The 19,862-nt window shown below is 39.9% G+C and overlaps 1 protein-coding gene across 3 annotated transcripts in view; it reads left to right on the forward strand.

The window, feature by feature from the left end:
* Positions 1-2,373: 2,373 nt before the first annotated feature.
* cul2 (cullin 2) overlaps positions 2,374-19,862 on the forward strand; it is a 41,343-nt gene continuing 23,854 nt past the window's right edge. The window contains exons 1-4 of one of the 3 annotated variants that reach the window (XM_002935163.5): positions 2,374-2,522; positions 10,059-10,199; positions 11,567-11,669; positions 12,586-12,680. In XM_002935163.5, coding sequence (XP_002935209.2) covers positions 10,081-10,199; positions 11,567-11,669; positions 12,586-12,680 — 317 coding nt within the window. In that variant the 5' untranslated portion in view covers positions 2,374-2,522; positions 10,059-10,080. Of the gene's footprint in view, positions 2,523-4,635; positions 4,748-10,058; positions 10,200-11,566; positions 11,670-12,585; positions 12,681-19,862 lie in introns of those variants that run through there. The other 2 variants (XM_002935164.5, XM_031904510.1) reach the window with 2 other exon arrangements.

A 19,862-nucleotide genomic window follows, 5' to 3' on the forward strand; every position in this document is an offset into this window, starting at 1 on the left:
TACACAAGTACCTGTGTGTTACATTACACAAATGTCATCACTTTGAGCCTGCTGTAACTGATCACATGACCAAGGACTGTTTATAAAGATATATTTCACGGATTGCTCATGGCTGTTGTGTATTTCAAAATAACTTTTTTCTGCTACAGGTATGGGATCCCTTACCCGGAAACCCGTTATCCAGAAAGTTACGAATTATGGAAAGGCCATCTCCCATAGACTCCATTATAAGCAAATAATTTTAATTTTTAAAAATTATTTCCTTTTTCTCTGTAATTAGAAACCAGTACCTGTACTTGATTCCAAATAAGATATAATTACCCCTTATTGGGGGCAGAACAGTCCTATTGGGTTTATTTAATGGTTAAATGATTCTCTTTTCTCTCTAATAATAAAACAGTACCTGTACTTGATCCCAACTAAGATATAATTAACCCTTATTGGGGGCAGAACAGCCCTATTGGGTTTATTTAATGGTTAAATGATTCCCTTTTCTCTGTAATAATAAAACAGTACCTGTACTTGATTCCAAATAAGATATAATTACCCCTTATTGGGGGCAGAACAGTCCTATTGGGTTTATTCAATATTTAAATGATTTTTAGCAGACTTAAGTTATGGAGATCCAAATTACAGAAAGATCCCTTATCTGGAAAACCCCAGGTCCCAACCATTCTGGATAACAGGTCCCATACCTGTACAATTAATCTGTTTTGCTATCTCTAACTGTAAAATGAAGACTAATGGTATTTTATTAACCTATTTTAAGTAACTGCAGAGTGGGAGCAGATGGTGGGAACAAATGGAGCACACATGTACTCAAAGGGATGTTATGTGCCATGTTATTCTATACAAGTGTGCTTGGGTGTATTATAGTATGTCCAACCTGTTGCCTTTCAGCTGTTGCCCCACCACCAGATCTGTGGGAAAAAGGCAGGAAATCCCTGGTGTATCTCCAGAAAATGTTTACTTATCTTGTATAAAAATACAAAGAGGTATTTATAAACTATGTACAACAGAATATATTGGAAAGATTTCATTTTATGGTGCCATGCAATGGGGGTGCTGCTTGGTATATTGGTGATATTTAAAGTGTATAAGGGTAATTACTTATAGTCCCCAAAAACATGGCCCTAAATACCACCTTCACCTTATAATGTTCTACAGCAGTGGTTCTTAGCCTGTCTGTCTTGGACCCCTTGAGATTTGGGATGAACTCTTATTTGCTATTCTAAATATTCTTAGAAGCATGGCTGAATGTCTGATACAGCAGTGTTTTTGTATGTCTGTCACATCACTATTCTCCAAGTGAAGTCCTAACCGAGTACTGGACCAACAACCTCTGCTCTATGGAGTTTCATTTGTAATGAATGCTGCTGTATGTTGTGCATGTTGAAGTTTATCTAGGGTGAAGACACACAGAGCTACTAGTAGCAGCTACTTGTCGTGGCTACTAAAATAGACAATGCTGATCATTTACTGATAATTGTCTCTACTTGTGTTTTAGCAGAGGTAATTCTCAGTATTGTCTATGGCAGGGGAGTTTCTGAAGTTTAAATAGCCATAAAAAAGTAGCTGCTACTAGTAGCTCAGTGTGTCTTCACCCTTATAGATACTGTAAAATTGCACATGGAAAATCTTGATTTCCACATGATATGTCTCTTTTAACATGTCTGTATATTTTTGGAACATGGTAACAAATCCATAATACCTGAGAAATCTTCCAAACACTGGGAGAAACTCCCAGTGCATATAGTGATCTGGTTCTTTTGCCACAAGGCAGTAATAAGCATTATAATGGTTGTTCACCTTTGTCTTAACTTTTAGTATGATTTAGTAATTTAATTATTTCAATTTTTGTTCAGCAATTTCAGCAGCGTTCTGGTTGCTATGGCTCAAATTACCTTAGCAACAAAGAAGTGGTTTGAATGAGACTAGACGATGAGTAGGAGAGGACCTGAATAAAAAATAACTGATACAAAGTAATAATAACAATAAAATTGTCACCTCACAGAGCAATCATTTCTTGGCTACTGAGGGGGGCAGTGACCCCCATGTGAAAGTTGGAAAGACAGCAGCGAATAATTTAAAAACAAAAGTAAAGTTGATTATAATAAGTCATTGTGCAAGATTGTTACAAACATAAAGCTCAATAAACTTAAAATAAACAAACGGAAACTTTAACAAATTCGCAATGCCTTTTTGGTGAAATTGGGATAAGAATTGTTGAGCAGAACACAGAAATGATATTATATTGGGAGGCACGGCAGGGGGCAAACAACACAATATAGTCTTGTTGTTGTTATTAGAAGTAGAAGTAGGAGGTGCGATGACAGGAAAAGCAGATTGCGAGCTGACCTAACGCAACCTACCCGCAGCTTCACTCCCACAGGGCGGCTACGTGTGCGTCACTGCGTCACTGCGCGTACGTCTAGCCGTAATCTCGCGTGATGAGACTAGGCGTTGGGCTTGTGTGTAAGACAGGAGGCTGGGACCCTGCACTGGACAGCTTTGCGGGAGGTGTAAGTAGCGCTGTGGGACTGCGGACTGTGCTAGGGATAGCGGGACTGTGGGGCAGCAGCCACTGACTTACCGGCCCCCCTGCTGTCACTGACTGGGAGACTTGAGCAGAGAGGGCGGGAGGCTGAATGTTCCCTTCCCAGCTCTCTGTGCTGCTCGTTTTGTCACAGAAGTTTTCGGCAAGGTAGAGGTGTATAGGGATTGGGTAATATTGAGAATGAAGTTTGGACCCCCCCCAGCCTATGTAGTCCCCATAGATCTCTACATAAGTAAAACTGTGTAAAAGGCAGCAGTACAGCTGTGTAGGGGGAAGAACATGCACAGACACCTGAGCCCTGCCCTTCCTTGTGTCAGCAGCTGACTGTCAGCTGGGGGCCCAGTAAGCCAGGGAAGTGTAGCACAGCTGAACTGAGAGCCAAAACCCAGCAGGCCCTACACGACTGTGTCCTCTCTTCCCCCCAGTGGTTGCACTTTCTATAAACAGAAACCGAGAAACAGCTGATCCACCTTTCCACTTACTATTCTGACAGCACTGACAGGCATGGGGTTGGACTGCAGATTTCCACTCAAAAAATGCATCATTTCCTGTTTTTGCCCCAAATTGGCTCTGTGTCTGCTCTCAAACCATAGCATTGCCTGTCAGTGCAAAAAGAAGAGCAAGTGGAGGAGAATGGATTGGCTTACATGTATACACAGGCCCAGAAACAGCCACATCTGCTTGATCCTTAAGGGTGAAGACACACAGAGCTACTTAGTAGCAGCTACTTGTCAAGGCTACCAAACCCCAGAAAATACCCTGCCATAGACAATGCAGAGAATTGCCGCTGCTAAAACATACATAGAGACAATTATCAGTAAATGATCAGCATTGTCTGTTTTAGTAGCCATGACAAGGGTGAAGACACATGGAGCTACTAGTAGCAACTACTTGTCGTGGCTACTAAAATACAATGCTGATCATTTGCTGATAATTGTCTCTACGTGTGTTTTAGCAGAGGCAATTCTCAGTGTTGTCTATGGCAGGGGATTTTCTGGTGTTTAGTAGCTGTGAAAAAGTGGCTGCTACAAGTAGCTCTGTGTGTCTTTACCCTAAAGAGGCTATTCATGTCTGGTAAAATTCTGGTACTGTAAGGAAAAAATCATGTAGACAGGTATGTACATATAAGCAGCAAGACCCTGATTAGGTTCCACCTGAGGATGGATGTTGATTTGTGAGACTGCATTTGCCCATTAGCTGCCCTCCCCTCCCTCCCTGATTTTGGCAGTGTTATCAGAGCCCACACTGAAATAAGAAGGCAGCCATAATGTCTATGTTGCAGCTTATCAGTTCATCTGCCTGCCAAGTGATGGGAGAATAGTGATGACGTGTGTAGTGCAAAGATCAAATGTTCATGACTAGTGCAATCATTTGCATTGTTTGGGGTGCGCTTTACTTGGTTGGCAGCAAGATTTGTTTGGGTGGAGATCCAGGGGATGAAAAAGATGCCAGAGAGTAAACAGATTGAAAAATTGCTGCAGCGATTGTGAATTCATTTTTGTATTTACATGTATGATTATTTTGGCTGAAGGGCCCATAACCCTAATGTCTTGGCACTAGGCTGGTGCCAAAAAAGCTACTGTCATTCAGGGTCAGCCAAATTCCGTTTTGATATGTACATGAATATGCTAGCACACATCTTCCAACTGAGTCACACTCCGAATGCATAAAGCTTAGCTTATATTGAAGCATCTATAAAAACCATATATGCTAGCGCACATACGTGTATAAATATATTGATTGCCAGTTACTATGTAACATTCTGTTTAGTGCCTCGGTTTGTTCGATTTTGGAGCAGACTAATACTTTTTGGCAACATTTTTACTACCCTTTTATCAGCTAAAACAATTTGTACATTTTGTTGATAACATAGGTAGATATGGCAGGAACAGGAAATGCTAATTGATTAAGTAGTGCTCAGTTTGAGTCTAACTGCTTCGCTGTTATCTGCACTGTCAAGTCAGAGCGCCCTTTAAGACCAGAACATTTATATTTATAGTTAATCACCTGCTCGTATCTGTCAGTGGCTTGTTACTTGGTTTTTAACTTGTGAAATTACTTCTGCTCTTGCAGAAACTGAAACGTAACCTGTTGTGCATACACTTCCTGCCTTTGCCTGTCTGTAACCTCTTGAGCTAACACTTTAGAGTGTCGTTGGACTGGATTACATATGCCACTACTACATGAGATGTAAGGATATAATTAATTTATTTTTAGTCAAAGATAAACAAAGTCTAAGCAGAAAGCGCCTAAGAAATAAGTGAAAGATCCCATATCTTAAGATGTGCTTGAATTATGGAAAGCCCCACAAAATAAGTCTGAAGGTATGCAGTTCAGCAATACTGCAGTATTTCTTCCACCCAGTTGGGTGGTTACTTACAAAATCACAATCTGGTTATAACAATTCAAAATCTATCATAGAGGGAATCCTTACCTTTCCCAGCAGTGATGCAAATCTCACTCTCTCCAAATTTTTCTGCGCAAGATTTTTCACATACAGAATGTAAATATATACCGTAATACAATTTTTATTTCAGTAAAAACTTTCCATCTTAAAAAATGAGCACTCACAAATGCTGCATAGATTAATTGCATTCCATAATAGTTATAAGCCAAACTTCCATAAAATCCTGGATATAGGGTCTGTTAAAGTCCACATTTTCCAACCATTAAAGGAACAGTGTCAAAAACTGGGTAACCGCCTATATTAACCCTGAGTAATGTGGCTGTAATGTTTATAAGTGGTTTGCATATTTTTAAATCCCTAACACATTTGCACCTTTTAGTGAAGGGGGTCTCTCACTGATAAATACACCTTTATGACCACACAGGGTTCTTTCCAAACATGGATCTATTGTTTGTTATACGAGTGTGTTAACACTATATTGGACACTTTATTCACCTTATTCCTTTCATAAAGGTTCAAAGATATTTTACTATTGGTGTACACTCATTGATTATACTATTTTGTATGGTTGTATTTAGTTCCACCTAATTGGGACTGTAAGTGGGCCTACTCACAGTGCAAAATGTGCCACTATGTTTGGTTTATTTTATCCATATGTGATTTGATGGCTTGCTTTTTAGTCAGAAAAAAACTGATGATGTTATTGTGTTAGAGACAAGGCTTCCTTGCACCCACCAGCTCTGCTGGATTTTTAATCTTGTACATTGTGCAGCGGGCATAAAGAACCCAAGCGGTTTATTGTAAATGACCACTTTTGTATTTTGAACAGTTAAATCTAAATGTCTGATGTTTACAATGGTATTCTAAGACTAAGTGGAGTTTTTTTTTATTGGAAAATGTCCATATATGAGGTGCTAGAAGAAAGTCTATTTATGTGTGTAAATAATTTTTTTTTATTATTACACCATAACAGACTAAACAGATATGTTTTGAGTCTGGAATGGAGGGAAAGAGTGGGGATATGAGAAATTAAGAATATCTTCCAGATAAACAGGGTCTTTATTATTATGATATATAATAGCGAAAGGGGCAATTTTGAAGGGAATCCTCCATGTAATTGGAAACCAATGTAGGGTAATGTGGCATTGGCAGTGTCGATGAGTAGCCTGGCTGCTGTATTTTGTATCAGCTGTAATTGGTACAGTCCTTTTTCTGACAGACCATAATACAGGGGCATTGCAGTAATCCAGTCGTAAGGAAACAAAAACATTAAATTAATTTTGTCATTGGCAACCTTGCCAAATGAGCGGATCTTACCGTGTATGGCCAGCTTTACATGGTTGATTTCATTTGCTGATGGCAAACCGCTATTAATTCCTACATCCTGGAAATGTACTGGTTCTTCCAGTTGTTAGGAAGGTAATTATACATAACATTCATAAAATAAATTCACATAGATGCTAAACGAAAAGAAAAATCTTATCCATCTAGATACTAAACATAACACATGTGATTATGAGGTGACTAGCTGGCCTCTTGGTAGTCCCTTATGGATCGCATTGTTCATTTGAAATTCCTGGACTGTAATAATCCATAATGAGCAGTACTGGGCAACAATAGGGGCATTTTTGTTTGTAACCCCATTCTTATGGGGCAAAACTACCTAGAATCATCCTTCTGTGCCATAGACCTTGTGCTACAATGCCACTGGTATAATTGGGTTTTTATTGATTATACATCACTTGGATAGAACAAATATGTCAAAACCATTATAGGTGTATAGTTAAATTGATGGGTGTGGCATGGGTGTTTCGATATTGGATGGAAGCCCAGATAAGTGACACAGCTCTGCTAAAGAACATGTTTATATGTTTTGTGGTATGGAATCTGGCCATTTTTTGCATTTCCTTAGGCATGCTTGCAGGAGCAGTGTGCACCATTAATTCACTCAGGGTTGGATATTAAACCAAAGATGATTTTAAGGGACACACTCATGCCCTTGTGGTTGCCACAGGGTGACTACTCAAGGATTTTGGCTTGTTATAGTGACCTATTTTTATTACAGAACAGGAAGCTGGGGAAACAGCCTCACCTAATCAAGGGCAAGGTATGGACTATTTGCTGCAGGAAACTGATGCCCAGGCAGCCATCAGGCATTAGATAGAGCAGTGCTGTCCAACTTCTGTTGTACCAAGGGCCGGAAATTTTCCAACCTACGTGGTGGAGGGCCGATAATGGAAGCCAGTTTTGACCACTCCCCTTTTTGAAACCGCACCCACTTGAAACCACACCCATGTTATCACATGACCATACCCATATTAATGGTTGTAGTACAGCAAAAACCTGCCATACTCTGCCTGCCCTACCCTGCCTGTGTGTGCCATACTCTGCCTGCCCTACCCTGCCTGTATGTGCCATACTCTGCCTGCCCTACCCTGCCTGTGTGCCATACTTTCACTGTGTGTGCCATTCTTGGCTGGTTTGTGCCATACTTGGCCTGCGTGTGCCATACTCTGCCTGCCCTACCCTGCCTGTGTGTGCCATACTCTGTCTTCCCTACCCTGCCTGTGTGTGCCATACTCTGCCTTCCCTACCCTGCCTGCGTGTGCCATACTCTGCCTTCCCTACCCTGCCTATGTGTGCCATACTCTGCCTGCCCTACCCTGCCTGCGTGCCATACTTTCACTGTGTGTGCCATTCTTGGCTGGTTTGTGCCAAACTTGGCCTGTTTGTGCCATACTTGGCCTGTGTGTGCCATACTCTGCCTGCCCTACCCTGCCTGTGTGTGCCATACTCTGCCTTCCCTACCCTGCCTGTGTGTGCCATACTCTGCCTTCCCTACCTTGCCTGCGTGTGCCATACTTTCACTGTGTGTGCCATTCTTGGCTGGTTTGTGCCAAACTTGGCCTGTGTGTGCCATACTCTGCCTGCCCTACTCTGCCTGTGTGTGCCATACTCTGCCTTCCCTACCCTGCCTGTGTGTGCCATACTCTGCTTGCCCTATGCTGCCTGTGTGTATGGCACACACAGGCAGCCTACAGTGACACAATGCTGGCACTGCTCCTACAGTCTGCACAATAACTATATATTAAAAAACCTTTTAATTGCAGTACCACCTCAGTATATGTTCTTTTTGTAGTATGCTCTGCTCCTGAGGTGTGAACAGGGGAACAATGGGGGTGATTACAGCCTGAGCCTGAGGTGTGAACACTGCAGGGGGTGAACAATGCAGAGATTAAAAGGTGTGAACAACACAGGGGATTACATATTTTAACAATACAGCCTGATTACAGCCTGAATCTGAGGTGAGAACCATGCAGGGGGGGCAGTTAATCACAGTACTGATACCATTTAAAGCTTACACAAGAGTAAGCCATCAAAGCAGCCAGACAGGTGGGGGGCCACACAGAGGGGGGTCGCGGGCCGCCAGTTGGACAGCACTGAGATAGAGGATAATTATTCATCTCCTCGTCTAACTGTAGCTTTATGAGCCAACAACCCTCTTCTATTTATTATTAGTTTTAAATTTAAATCTTGCAGGGAATTAAACTGAACAGTATGTACTAATTTCAGCCATAGCTGTCTGTATAATAAATTGCCCCATAGAATTTACTAGGGGCAACTCTAGGTGCTCTTTCTTACAAACAAATGTTGCAGGTAAATTATCTTATGTAATTTAAACCAAGAAAACCAGTACCCATTTAGTCAACATAGCACAAGATCTGTGTTATTAACAAGACAATATGCAGTCCTGTGTGAGGTGCCAGAATTCTAAAAGGGTTAGAAAAGAATATAGCAATTACCTTTTGCCTCACACACTGATAGACTAATATGAAAGCAGACTCCGAGAGTTAAAGGCACTGTCCTTTGGAGGGGAAAAGTTGACAAATGTTTCTTGAGAGCACCCATATGTCAAACACATAAGATTAAATAAGTACATGCCTAAAAAACAAAGCTGGATGTTTTTGAATTGACACATGCTTGCCTTTCTTGGATCTCTATCCTTTTCCTTCCTCTCATTTAAAGGGGTTGTTCACCTTTAAATTAACTTTTAGTGTGATGTAGAGGGCGCTATTCTGAGACAATTGGAAATTGGCTTTCAATTTTTTTTTATTTCTGGTTTTGAGTTATTTAGCAGCTTTCCAGTTTGCAATTTCAGAAATCTGGTTGCCAGGGCCCAAATTACCCTAGCAACCATGCACTGATTTGAATGAAAGACTGGAATACAAATAGGCGAGGGCCTGAATAGAAAGATGAGTAATAAAAAGTAGCAATAACAATACATTTGGAGCCGTACAGAGCATTTGTTTTTTAGATGGGGTTAGTGACCCATATTTGAAAGCTGGAATTATTCAGAAGAAGATAACTAATTCAAAAACTATATATAAAAAAAAGAGAGAAAATAAAGACCAGTTGAAAAGTTGCTTAGAATTAGCCATTCTGTGACATACTAAAACTTAACTTAAAGGTGAACCACCTTTAAAGAACGGTCCAGAGGTAGAGGGCATTCAGTTATGTTCTGTAGCAGATGGCCTTTGTTTTGCAGCCTGCTTTGAATGGTAAATGGGGCTAAACCATGTGGAGTTTAGTGATTGAATTCCCAGTCCTGAAACACCAACAATATTTAGCTGCAGGCTTAAAGCATTCTCTAATTCACTTTTTTTTTTTTTTTAAATTATAAAAATTATATTGCATGTTCAGGTTCATGTTGTAGGCCTTATTATGTTTGGCTTGGCAACCGTATCCCAGCACTACGTATACTTACATGTGCCTTTGTATTTGTCTTGTGTAACTGCTCCAAGCATGGATCATTACAGATTCAAATGCTGCAGGTGGTATAATACCTTCCTGTTGTACTAGTATCTGATTCAGTTATAGGATACCAGGTGTAGGTAGGTAAACTCATTGTAGGTGGGCATACTTTCCCAGTAATATTGCCAAGCATCCTTAGGACAAAGACATAAAGGGAAACTAAACAACTCAGTAAGTCTCTGTTTCTGCCCAGTTATTAAATAAAAATGCTTCCTTGCATTTAAAAAAAAGTTTTGTGGGGGTATTGTATTATTTTCTAACAGTTTATTATCTTTGTTACAGGTTCTGATATTGATGCCCCACCATGTCATTGAAGCCACGGGTAGTGGATTTTGATGAAACATGGAACAAACTTTTAACTACAATCAAAGCTGTTGTCATGCTGGATTATGTTGAAAGAGCAACGTGGAACGACCGATTCTCGTATCCTCTTTAAGCAAGCAAATAAATATAATGATCCTATTGAGCTTGATTCACTGAAGGTCAAACCATCATTTCTAAATTGTGCTACAGATGAAACACTGATTTAATGTTCACCTTTCAAACACCTACAGGTGTTCTCAGTTCCCCCAAAATAAAGACTTTTTCGGTTGCTCTTTTTTTAATTTTATTATTGACCATTTTTCTAAAATTAATGTTTGGGGTTTAATGTTCCCCTGTCTGGCATTTCAGTCTAGCAGCTAGGGCATTTCAGTCTAGCAGCTAGGGTAGTGCATAGGTCAGGGAGACCTGTGCCCAACCCGGACCCAATCACCCACAACCCAACTCATACCCGCAGTGGGTTTACTTACTACCCACCTTGGGGACCCGCAAGACCGAAAGTGACATCACCATGGACCTGAAGTGATGTCACTGCGGAGGCGAATCAACAAAAGAGAAAAATGCTTGAACATCAGGGATGGGAGAGCTGATACCTACAGCTTAACCACATACCTAGGTAGAGTACCCACGGGCCACCCACCTGGTTAGTGAATCGGGAACTTACAAAACCAGACCGATTTGAGGGTATTACAAGGGATAGTGACCCGCTGCAGGTCTCTTCTAACAGCTCAGGATTCCAGTTGCAGATTCTGAATTGCAACAATTTATAAACTCTGGCAGTGTATCAATTTATGTTTCAAATTCAGCGTCTAAAGTTATTGAGACCCCCCAGCTGCTTCAAGGAAACACAAGAAGATAAAAAATATGACTCTAAAGTGAAAATCGGTCAAGAATAAAAAAAAAAAAAAAGAAAGCAATTGAAAAAAGTATTTCTGGTGAATGATCTGAACAAAACATAATTAAAATAACTGAAGTGTTTAGAATGTAACCAACCCCTTTAATGGGACAGTATACCCCCTTTTTCAACATTGATTCACTGAATATGGCTTGTAGTGAACATACGTTTTGCCTATTACAGGTATAGGACCCATTATCCAGAATGCTCGGGACCAAGGGTATTCCAGATAAGGGATCTTTCCGTAATTTGGATATTCATACCTCAAGTCTACTAAAAATCAATAAAACATTAATTAAACCCAATAGGATTATTTTGCATCCAGTAAGGATTCATTATATCTTAGTTGGGATCAAATGCAAAGCACTGTTTTATACAAAAAGTATGTCCGCTCAAGCCCTATTCTTTGCACCAATATTGATATATTCATCTTATGGGGAAACTATGAAATAAAGCTTTGTCTTTGTGTTTTTGTTAAGGCTATAGGAAATGTATTTTTTGTTTGTAATGTGACTCCTGGTTCAGTAGTGCTATGTACATTTGCTTCACTGCATTACCCTTAACTGAAGCACAGAGATATTTACGCACTGTGTGTTGCCTATCCAGAGCCTCTTGGAGAAAGATTGTATACAGAAACAAAGATATTTCTGGAAAACCATGTACAGCAATTGCACACGGTAAGGCTTTGTTTCTGACAATAGTATTTTTAGGCCTGCTCTTACAAGAAAATAATCATTACATTTTTGCTCTCTTTGTGTTCATAATGTACCGGGCCAGATCTCTCATTCCCTCTGTTGTCAGTGTATGATATTAATGAAACGGTTAAAGTGACCCTGACACCAGACAGGAAGAATTATTCTAGGTGGTGCTGCAGTGTAATCCCCAGAACCTGATGTCCTTTGGATGGAGCAACCTGATTTCTACTGCTGCATGAAGTGTCAGGGCTGTATTTTTGGTCTGCGCAGCTCCATAAATACAGCTCATTCACCAAAACAAATGCCGTTCCCTGGGATGGCAATTTTTTGACACTGGCAACTAGCCAAAATGATAACCTTTTTGATGGATATCTGATCAGGGATCAACCAAATAACTTAAGGGCAAGTTTGAAAATCCTTTCAGGTGAGGCGTGCATTGGCCATTGATGGAGTCCTCTACCAGCAGGTCTGTTATCCAATTGTTGTGCAGCTGACTTAAAGGGGTCATTCTTGACCCCTGGGGCCCAAGTGCAAGAGCACTAAGGGACTCTAGGGTTTGCCCCTTAGTGTCCATTCTAGAGCACTGCTTTCTAAAATGGATCACAGAGGTCTGCAGATATTTGCACACACCAAAATGTGTAAAGTGCAAAAAAAAAAAAAAAAAATGAGCAGTTTATTTATTTATTTATTTTTTTGCACCCGCATACTGCATTTCGGTTGGCAAATTAAGGCTATAATAATGTCCCAAAAATTGTCTTCACCTCACCAAATGAGCAGATTATTCTGCTTAAGGCCAACTTTAGCGGAACATAATGTTGATGAGACCATAAGGTTTCATTATAACCTGTAGTTTTAAACTACAGAAATTGTCATTTTTATTATTTTTTTTTCCCAACAGAGAGTTCTGGATTCAGCAGAGCAAGTACTAGTAATGTATTACAGATACTGGGAGGAATATAGCAGAGGAGCTGATTACATGGATTGTTTATATAGGTAACTTTTTTACATGTTTTTTTTTTGTTTTTTTTTTCTCTTTGTAATAAATGTCATGATTTGTAGCTTGCATTTGTATAATTCACCTAATGAAACTAGACAATAAATTAAAAAGGGCTCAGTTACTTCCGCAAGTGGAGTGAGCAGAATTTTGAGTGCAATTGGCATGTTTTTCGCCACAATGCAGTGTTTCTCCAGAATTTCTGCATCATTGCGGTCGCAAGGCAGCGAGCCACATTTAATTGTAATCGAATACAGTTGCACAGTAATTTCCGGTGTTTGGTGTGTTAGTGATGTCTCCGCTTGATTCTTTAGACACAAGTGTACTTACCCTATAGACAGTGGGCATGAAGGGAACCCTGAAGCTACTGCCTGGTCAGGAGGTGGTGGTAGCTCCAGAGTTCCCCTGTGTCAATAGGCCCAGCAGTGCTCGATTTGGAATAGAAGGCAAGAAGGATTGAGTAGCACCACAACTTTTCAGTGCATGGAGTTCATTTTTAATCAAGCACTTTTAATTAAACTGTGACAGCCAAGAGTTATGCCAAATGCCACAGTACAGAAGTGTGAGGAGTGCTTATATAAGTACCTTTTAATTATAGGGGTTTTATATGCTACTGACTGCATGGAAATTTGCAGGACTGCTACTGCACTTTTGTTGTAAATGACCCCTATAGTATGCATTCCTTATTCATAAATGGTAGTTATAAATGCCTTTTTTGCTGTAAGGCTAAGCTGTCCATATTTAGGTATTTTGGGGTTCTTGTTTGTGTATTGCAGGGGAACTATCGCAACAATGAAAAGTTTCATTTCATGGAAATAAGGAACTCTTTGAACACAACCAATTAAAATTTCTGTATCGTTTCCCAAATAGATAAGCTACATTTAAATATTCCTTTCTAAGCAATCTGCCTCTCTTCATGCAAATGGAGTCAGATTTTGATATACAGTTAGCTCAGATATATTGCTGTGTGCTCCCTTCGTTTAGACAATGTATGTATTACAGCTGTCTTTCAAACTAACAGACTCCAGAGATAGAGAGAGACTGGTAAGAGGGGAGGATAGTGAGGAGTAACTTGATTATTTTAAAAATGGTACCAAATTTTTAATTGAGTTTCTTTTTTAGTTTCGAAATTGTTCCTACACTCCTACATGCACAGCATTTGCTTTCTTTAGCTTCTGTAAGGGTGTTGCTGGCTTAGCTGGCAGTTTTAGGCTTACATTTCCTTTTTGTTACTCACCGACAGGCTGATCAAAGCCGCCTTTATTGACCATATCTACCCCATGACAGGCAGATGCCGTGCCTGTTGATACATTTGTAAAAATGGGGCAGAAGGCATTGGGTCACACTGTGACACTGGCCTCATAATTACTTTACAAAAAGACAATAGACAGGCATATGGGTTAACCCTTTCACTGCCAGCCGTTTTGAACAAAGCGGAACTTCTACTGCCAGACAGTTTTTGAACATTTTGCACTGTTTCACTTTAGGGGCCTTTCCTTGGGGGGACTTTTAGTTTACCCAGGAAAACAATATATTGTTTTTTTCAGGACAACCTAAGCTTTTAAAATATGGTAGAATTTTTGTGTAATTCCAATTTTGTAAAAAGATATAGGCTTCTAAATGTCTAAAAAATGAAAAAAAATTATATTTTCCATAATATAAACACACATACCAGAAAAAAAAAATATTTTATGCATGAAAATACACCTGATTTGGAAAGTCCCATGTCTCCTGAACGTGCCAATACCAAATATATATAGTTTTATGGAGATTTCTCACATGTATAGGTCAAAAACTCCCAGCAGTACACTACCAAATTTCCAAAGCACTGCTCCAGAAAGCTGCATACTTTAGATTTTAAGGCCAAAAATTCCGCTAACAGAAAGTTTATCCCAGAAAATGTTACATTTTTAGAAAGAAGAGATTCTGGGGAATCCAGAATAGGCACAACTGTCTGTCTACTCCAAACTATCAAGTCGCAATGCTTTGCTAAAGTTATTGGTTTTTATCAAAATTTGTGAAATTTTTTTAAAATCGCTTCAAAGCTTCCAGTCTATAGTATCTTAACTCCTAAAGGTCATAAAGTAACCAAATAAAACACCCTAAATATGAATGCCAGGGGTCCACTGAACAGTTTGATGCCCAATATGTATAGGTTTAGCTAAGTATGTGGCATGTAGGGGCCCCAATGTGAACATACACCCATATGCACTGTCATTTCTGTCATTTCAGCTTCTGCAAAATCAACATTTACATCATTATATGTGGGATAAAGCTAGTAAAATGTACATTCACCCCAGAAAGCCATATATTTTTGGAAAGTACACATTCCCCCGAATCTAAAATGGGTACCCATGTCTTTCTACTCCACAGTACCAAGCCGCAAAGCTTTCCTAAAGTTGGCAATTTTGATAACATTTCCAAGAATCCACTCAAAGCTTCCAGTTTCCAGCATCTTATCTCCCACATAACATTAGGTACCAAGATAAAACACCCTAAATATGAACGCCAGGGGCCCACTTAACAGTTTGATGCCCAATATGTATAGGTTTACCTAAGTATGTGGCATGTAGGGGCCCCAATGAGAACATACACCCATATGATCTATCATTTCAGCTTCTGCAAAATCAATAAATTTACATCATTATATGAGGGATAATGCTAGTAAAAAGTACATTCACCCCAGAAAGTCATATATTTTTGGAAAGTACACATTCCCCCGAATCTAAAATGGGTACCCATGTCTTTCTACTCCACAGCACCAAGCCATAAAGCTTTTCTTAGTTTGACGATTTTTATGGCATTTCCAAAAATCACCTCAAAACTTCCACTATGCAGCATCTTATTTTCTACAGGTCATTAGGTACCAAGACAAAACACCCTAAATATGAACCCCAGAGGTCTACTGAACAGTTTGATGCCCAATATGTATAGGTTTAGCTAAGTATGTGGCATGTAGAGGCCCGAATGTGAACATATACCCATATGTACTGTCATTTCTGTCATTTCGGCTTCTGCAAAATCAACATTTACATCATTACATGTGGGATAAAGCTAGTAAAAAGTACATTCACCCCAGAAAGTCATATATTTTTGGAAAGTACACATTCCCCCGAATCTAAAATGGGTACCCATGTCTTTCTACTCCACAGTACCAAGCCATAAAGCTTTCCTAAGTTTGACGATTTTTATGGCATTTCCAAAAATCACCTCAAAAATTCCACTATGCAGCATCTTATTTTCTACAGGTCATTAGGTACCAAGACAAAACACCCTAAATATGAACCCCAGAGGTCTACTGAACAGTTTGATGCCCAATATGTATAGGTTTACCTAAGTATGTGGCATGTAGGGGCCCGAATGTGAACATATACCCATATGTACTGTCATTTCTGTCATTTCAGCTTCTGCAAAATCAACATTTACATCATTACATGTGGGATAAAGCTAGTAAAAAGTACATTCACCCCAGAAAGTCATATATTTTTGGAAAGTACACATTCCCCCAAATCTAAAATGGGTACCCATGTCTTTCTACTCCACAGTACCAAGCCGCAAAGCTTTCCTAAAGTTGGCAATTTTGATAACATTTCCAAAAATCCACTCAAAGCTTCCAGTTTCCAGAATCTTATCTCCCACATAGCATTAGGTACAAAGATAAAACACCCTAAATATGAACGCCAGGGGCCCACTGAACAGTTTGATGCCCAATATGTATAGGTTTACCTAAGTATGTGGCATGTAGGGGCCCCAATGAGAACATACCCCCATATGAACTATCATTTCTGTCATTTCAGCTTCTGCAAAATCAATACATTTACATCATTATATGTGGGATAAAGCTAGTAAAACGTACACTCACCCCAGAAAGTCATATATTTTTGGAAAGTACACATTCCCCCGAATCTAAAATGGGTACCCATGTCTTTCTACTCCAAAGTACCAAGCCATAAAGCTATCCTTAGTTTGATGATTTTTATGGCATTTCCAAAAATCACCTCAAAACTTCCACTATACAGCATCTTATTTTTACAGGTCATTAGGTACCAAGATAAAACACCCTAAATATGAACCCCAGAGGTCTACTGAACAGTTTGATGCCCACTGTACATAGGTTTATCAAAGCACATGGCACTTAGAGACCCCCAAATATACCATGTGCACACTAATTTCATGGCTTATGTTTACCTAATTCATAAACACATGGCAGTTTTATGAGGGGTAGAAGCTGCAGAAATGTAGGGTGACCCCTAAAATCCCTATATTTTTGGAAACTACACATTCTGACAAATCCAACAAGGGTAAAGAGTCCTTTCTACACCAAAGTACCAATCTGCAAAGCTTTCCTAAAGCTAGCGGTTTTTATGACATTTCAGAAAATCACATAAAAATGTTGCAGTTTGCTGCATTTATCTCACACAATTTCTTGCATACAATGGCAAATCACCCCAAATAGGAACACCAGAGGCCTACTGAACAGTTTGATGCCCAATATGCATAGATATACCAAAGTCTGCGGTATGTACTGACCCCAAAATGAAAATAGCGCATAAGGATTTCTCGCCTGCCAGCTCAGCTTTTGCACACAGAGCCCCCTGACAGCCTATTATATGCAGTAAGACCCCCAAACTACACAGGGACCCCCAGAAAACCATATATTTTTGGAAAGTACACATTCTGACAAATCCAACAAGGGTAAAGAGTCCTTTCTACACCAAAGTACCAATCTGCAAAGCTTTCCTAAAATTAGTAGTTTTTATGACATTTGAGAAAATCGCATAAAAATGTTGCAGTTTGCCGCATTTATCTCACACAATTTCTTGCGTACAAAGGCAGCTCACCCCAAATAGGAACACCAGAGGCCTACTGAACAGTTTGATGCCCAATATGCATAGATATACCAAAGTCTGCGGTATGTACTGACCCCAAAATGAAAATAGCGCATAAGGATTTCTCGCCTGCCAGCTCAGCTTTTGCACACAGAGCCCCCTGACAGCCTATTATATGCAGTAAGACCCCCAAACTACACAGGGACCCCCAGAAAACCATATATTTTTGGAAAGTACACATTCTGACAAATCCAACAAGGGTAAAGAGTCCTTTCTACACCAAAGTACCAATCTGCAAAGCTTTCCTAAAGTTAGTAGTTTTTATGATATTTGAGAAAATCGCATAAAAATGTTGCAGTTTGCCGCATTTATCCCACACAATTTCTTGCGTACAAAGGCAGCTCACCCCAAATAGGAACACCAGAGGCCTACTGAACAGATTGATGCCCAATATGCATAGATATACCAAAGTCTGCGGTATGTACTGACCCCAAAATGAAAATAGCGCATAAGGATTTCTCGCCTGCCAGCTCAGCTTTTGCACACAGAGCCCCCTGACAGCCTATTATATGCAGTAAGACCCCCGAACTACACAGGGACCCCCAGAAAACCATATATTTTTGGAAAGTACACATTCTGACAAATCCAACAAGGGTAAAGAGTCCTTTCTACACCAAAGTACCCATCTGCAAAGCTTTCCTAAATTTAGTGGTTTTTATGACTATTGAGAAAATCGCATAAAAATGTTGCAGTTTGCCGCATTTATCTCACACAATTTCTTGCGTACAAAGGCAGCTTACCCCAAATAGGAACACCAGAGGCCTACTGAACAGATTGATGCCCAATATGCATAGATATACCAAAGTCTGCGGTATGTACTGACCCCAAAATGAAAATAGCGCATAAGGATTTCTCACCTGCCAGCTCAGCTTTTGCACTTAGAGCCCCCTGACGGCCTATTATATGCAGTAAGACCCCCAAACTACACAGGGACCCCCAGAAAACCATATATTTTTAGAAAGTACACATTCTGACAAATCCAACAAGGGTAAAGAGTCCTTTCTACACCAAAGTACCCATCTGCAAAGCTTTCCTAAAGTTAGTGGTTTTTATAACATTTGAGAAAATCGCATAAAAATGTTGCAGTTTGCCGCATTTATCTCACACAATTTCTTGCGTACAAAGGCAAGTCACCCCAAATAGGAACACCAGAGGCCTACTGAACAGTTTGATGCCCAATATGCATAGATATACCAAAGTCTGCGGTATGTACTGACCCCAAAATGAAAATAGCGCATAAGGATTTCTCGCCTGCCAGCTCTGCTTTTGCACACAGAGCCCCCTGACGGCCTATTATATGCAGTAAGACCCCCAAAGTTGACAGGGACCCCCAGAAAACCATATATTTTTGGAAAGTACACATTCTAATGAATTCAAAATAGGTAAAGTTATTTTTGTACACCAAAGTTGCACATGGCAAAGCTACGCTAAAACAGATCAGGAATACTAATATAGGGATAAAAATGTGCAAATCAATGAAACAACAAAATAAGTCACACGACAGCATAATTAGTGGTCAGAATATCTGATCCAATAGTCACGCTGTCAAAATAAACAGTTTTGGGGGGAAATAAAAAAAAAAAAAAGAAGTAAAAAAAAAAAAAAATTTAAAAAAATTTAAAAAGTTTTTGTGAGTTTGTGTATACATGTGCACATGTAAAAGTTGTGTGACAGTGTGTATATGAGTGTATATGAGTGTATATAAGTGTATATGAGTGTATATAAGTGTGCAAAGTGGAAAAAAAAAAAAAAAAAAAAAACTGTGCTAAATTGTGTTGTATGTGTGTATAAATGTATATAAATGTGTGTAAATGTGTGTAAAAGTGTGTAAAAGTGTGTAAAACTAAAAATAAAGTCACACTTACCTGTCTGAAGGTCAGATCGGTTCCCTGCTTCTCCTTCCTGCAGTCGCCGAGGAAGTAGGTGGGAGGCGGCTCTGGGGGGGGGAAGCAGGAAGCTGTACAAGCAGCAGATGCGATGCGATCGCATCTGCTGCTTGTAGGATGGTCCTGCGATAATCGCATCGCAGGACCATCCCCCCCAACCCCCTCGGCTCGTTGCCGAAGGGGTTGGGGGCGCATCTGTCTCTCTGCACCGGCGGCTTTTGCCGCCGATGCAGAGAGAAGCGCTAAGGAAGAAAGAACGTAGGTACTACGTCGTTAGCAGGCAACTGCTTTTTTTAAAACGACGTAGTACCTACGGTCTTGGCAGGGAAAGGGTTAATGGTCTAACACCTCAGGGGGTGAGGAAAAGGGCTAAACATAGAATTTCACAGGCTTTGCTGCAACAGGG

This window comes from Xenopus tropicalis, chromosome 6 (genome assembly GCF_000004195.4).
Source record: "Xenopus tropicalis strain Nigerian chromosome 6, UCB_Xtro_10.0, whole genome shotgun sequence".
In the NCBI taxonomy this organism is placed as follows: domain Eukaryota; kingdom Metazoa; phylum Chordata; class Amphibia; order Anura; family Pipidae; genus Xenopus; species Xenopus tropicalis.